Genomic DNA, 2,179 nt, shown 5'->3' on the forward strand with positions numbered 1-2,179 from the left:
GTTTCAAGGTAGAAAACAAAATTACTGTTGAAAATCTTTATAACATTGAACATTTTTGTACTCACCCGTCCTCGTATTTCTCCTCTTGGATTCATTTTGGTGCTGACCTGAATATAAGCCGTGCCTTCGTCCAAATGCCTCAATAACTCAACACTAAGATCTTTCAACACACCCTGAGCCTGTAAGAGACACAGTTTGTGTAAATTTGTGCAATTTGGACGAGATTAACTCTTAATGTTTAACCAGAATTAAATGCATTTAACCTACAAATACCGAATGCAATACTGCTTTCAGCTCATTTGGGAAAACAGCAGCTTTGTTTTATAAACAAAGCCTTTAAAGTATTTTAATAAATAACAGCAGAATCATGTTTCTGGCATGATTTCGCCGGAGCAGCCAAAGAAAACACGCTTTTGTTGTGCTGCAATCACGCAGTTTACATTATCGCCAAACTATGTTTAACTTAGAGTGTCTTGATTTGTTTACCTGTTGACCGTAGAAGCCAGTCAGAAGTCTCTTGTGATTGGTGGACGAGTCGTCCATCTCGCCGATCTCGGCCAATCCGTGCAGGTGAGCGTTGACGGCGGCGTCTTCGCTCTTGCTGGGGCCGTTGACGACGATGTCGTAATGCAGATGACACTGTTCGTCCACCGAGACCCAGGCATGACCCGCCGCAGCCGCACGGACCGGAGGAGACACGAACTGACCCGCCAGAGGAACCGGAAGCTCTACGGATGAAAAACAGTGGGCTTGAATTACAAACGACTTATTCATTAATAATCAAATCAAATAATCAAATGATCAGAATGTAACTTTTCCAGTAAGTGGCAAATTTTGCATCCTGCATTTTATTTTTTGCATTGCAAAAAAAAATTTATAATCAGTATAAAAATACATATATATTATATATATATAATATAAATACATGGGTCAAAGACGAAAAAGGGTTTAAGCATAAAAACAATAAGTGTAATACTGCTTTAAATTGTTGTTTTTCCCAAAAAAAATTACAAAAAAAATTCTTTAATTTAATTGCAATTTTGTTTTTGTTTTTCTGAGCAAAAAATAAATATCATACATTTTTCCCTGATTTACAGAAGAGACCCACTAAAATATCAATCAGTGTAACAATCCTGTCACGCATATTTACAACAAAAATCAATTTGACACATTAAAAGACTAATTACTTTCACCCCAAATACTAATTAGTTGTAATTTTAAATTTCTAATAGTTGCCACTATCCTAGGTTTTGCCCATTTGTCAGAAATAATTTTTTACTCATTTAAAACACAATCAAATTTAATATGCTCTCGACCCACATACATAAGATCTAAAATCAATAACTATTGATACTTTTATTTATTTATCTATAATGATGTTCCATAAGCGCCACCTGCTGCATTTGCATTCAGCCCGCCCGCTGTTTTTGTTTCATGCAGATGTTATGTAACATAAATTCACAAAGCTAAAATCAGCCCATTCTGCTTTTGCTTCAGATTTTGAAATAATGCACTCTAATTTATATATAAAGCATGTTTAAAACAAGTTTAATTAGTTTAAATGAGATATATATTTTTAAAGTAAATAATACCAATCTAACATGAATGCATATTAATAAATTTACTAATATTTTAAATAATACATACAGTATATATGTAAAATATCTAAAATGTAAGCCATTTATTATTATTATTATTGTTGTTGTTGTTGTTGTTAATAAATGTAAGAGATATATTTATTAAATAAATAAAAGTAAACTAAAATGTAATACATTTTTATACATTTATTTATAAATATATATATATATACAAAAATGGACCCTTATGACTGGTTTTGTGGTCCTGGGTCACATATATACTGAACATATAATATTATTTTTATAATAAAAAAAAAAAAATTATTATAAATAAATTCTTTCTCTGTCTTTTCTCACCGTTTCGGCGTGCGTCCAGTCCGTTGTACGGCAGCATTCGTATCTGTCCGCGCAGTTCGCTCTCTTGCTGCTCGGCCGTGGCGATGTTAATGAACAGTTCGTTCTGCAGCAGCATGTGAATGTGTCTGGCCTCGACGCGGCTGCAGCTTCCCAGCGCTCGCCCGCCGCCGCGCTCCTCCGCCGCGGAGAAATCCGCCGTGATGTCGTACAGCACGCTGCGTTTACTGCGCCGCCGCGGCTTCATC

At 35.3% G+C, this 2,179-nt stretch overlaps 1 protein-coding gene across 1 annotated transcript in view; it reads right to left on the reverse strand.

Annotated features, from left to right (window-relative positions):
• Positions 1-2,179, reverse strand: part of LOC107729590 (chordin-like) — a 22,969-nt gene that overhangs the window by 11,464 nt on the left and 9,326 nt on the right. Inside the window, exons 11-13 of the mRNA XM_016540170.1 lie at positions 1,935-2,179; positions 487-728; positions 66-179 (exon numbers count right to left, since the gene is read on the reverse strand). Coding sequence (XP_016395656.1) covers positions 66-179; positions 487-728; positions 1,935-2,179 — 601 coding nt within the window. The remainder of the gene's footprint in view (positions 1-65; positions 180-486; positions 729-1,934) is intronic.

The sequence above is a fragment of the Sinocyclocheilus rhinocerous genome, unplaced genomic scaffold (genome assembly GCF_001515625.1).
Source record: "Sinocyclocheilus rhinocerous isolate Xijiao unplaced genomic scaffold, SAMN03320098_v1.1 scaffold1719, whole genome shotgun sequence".
NCBI lineage: Eukaryota > Metazoa > Chordata > Actinopteri > Cypriniformes > Cyprinidae > Sinocyclocheilus > Sinocyclocheilus rhinocerous.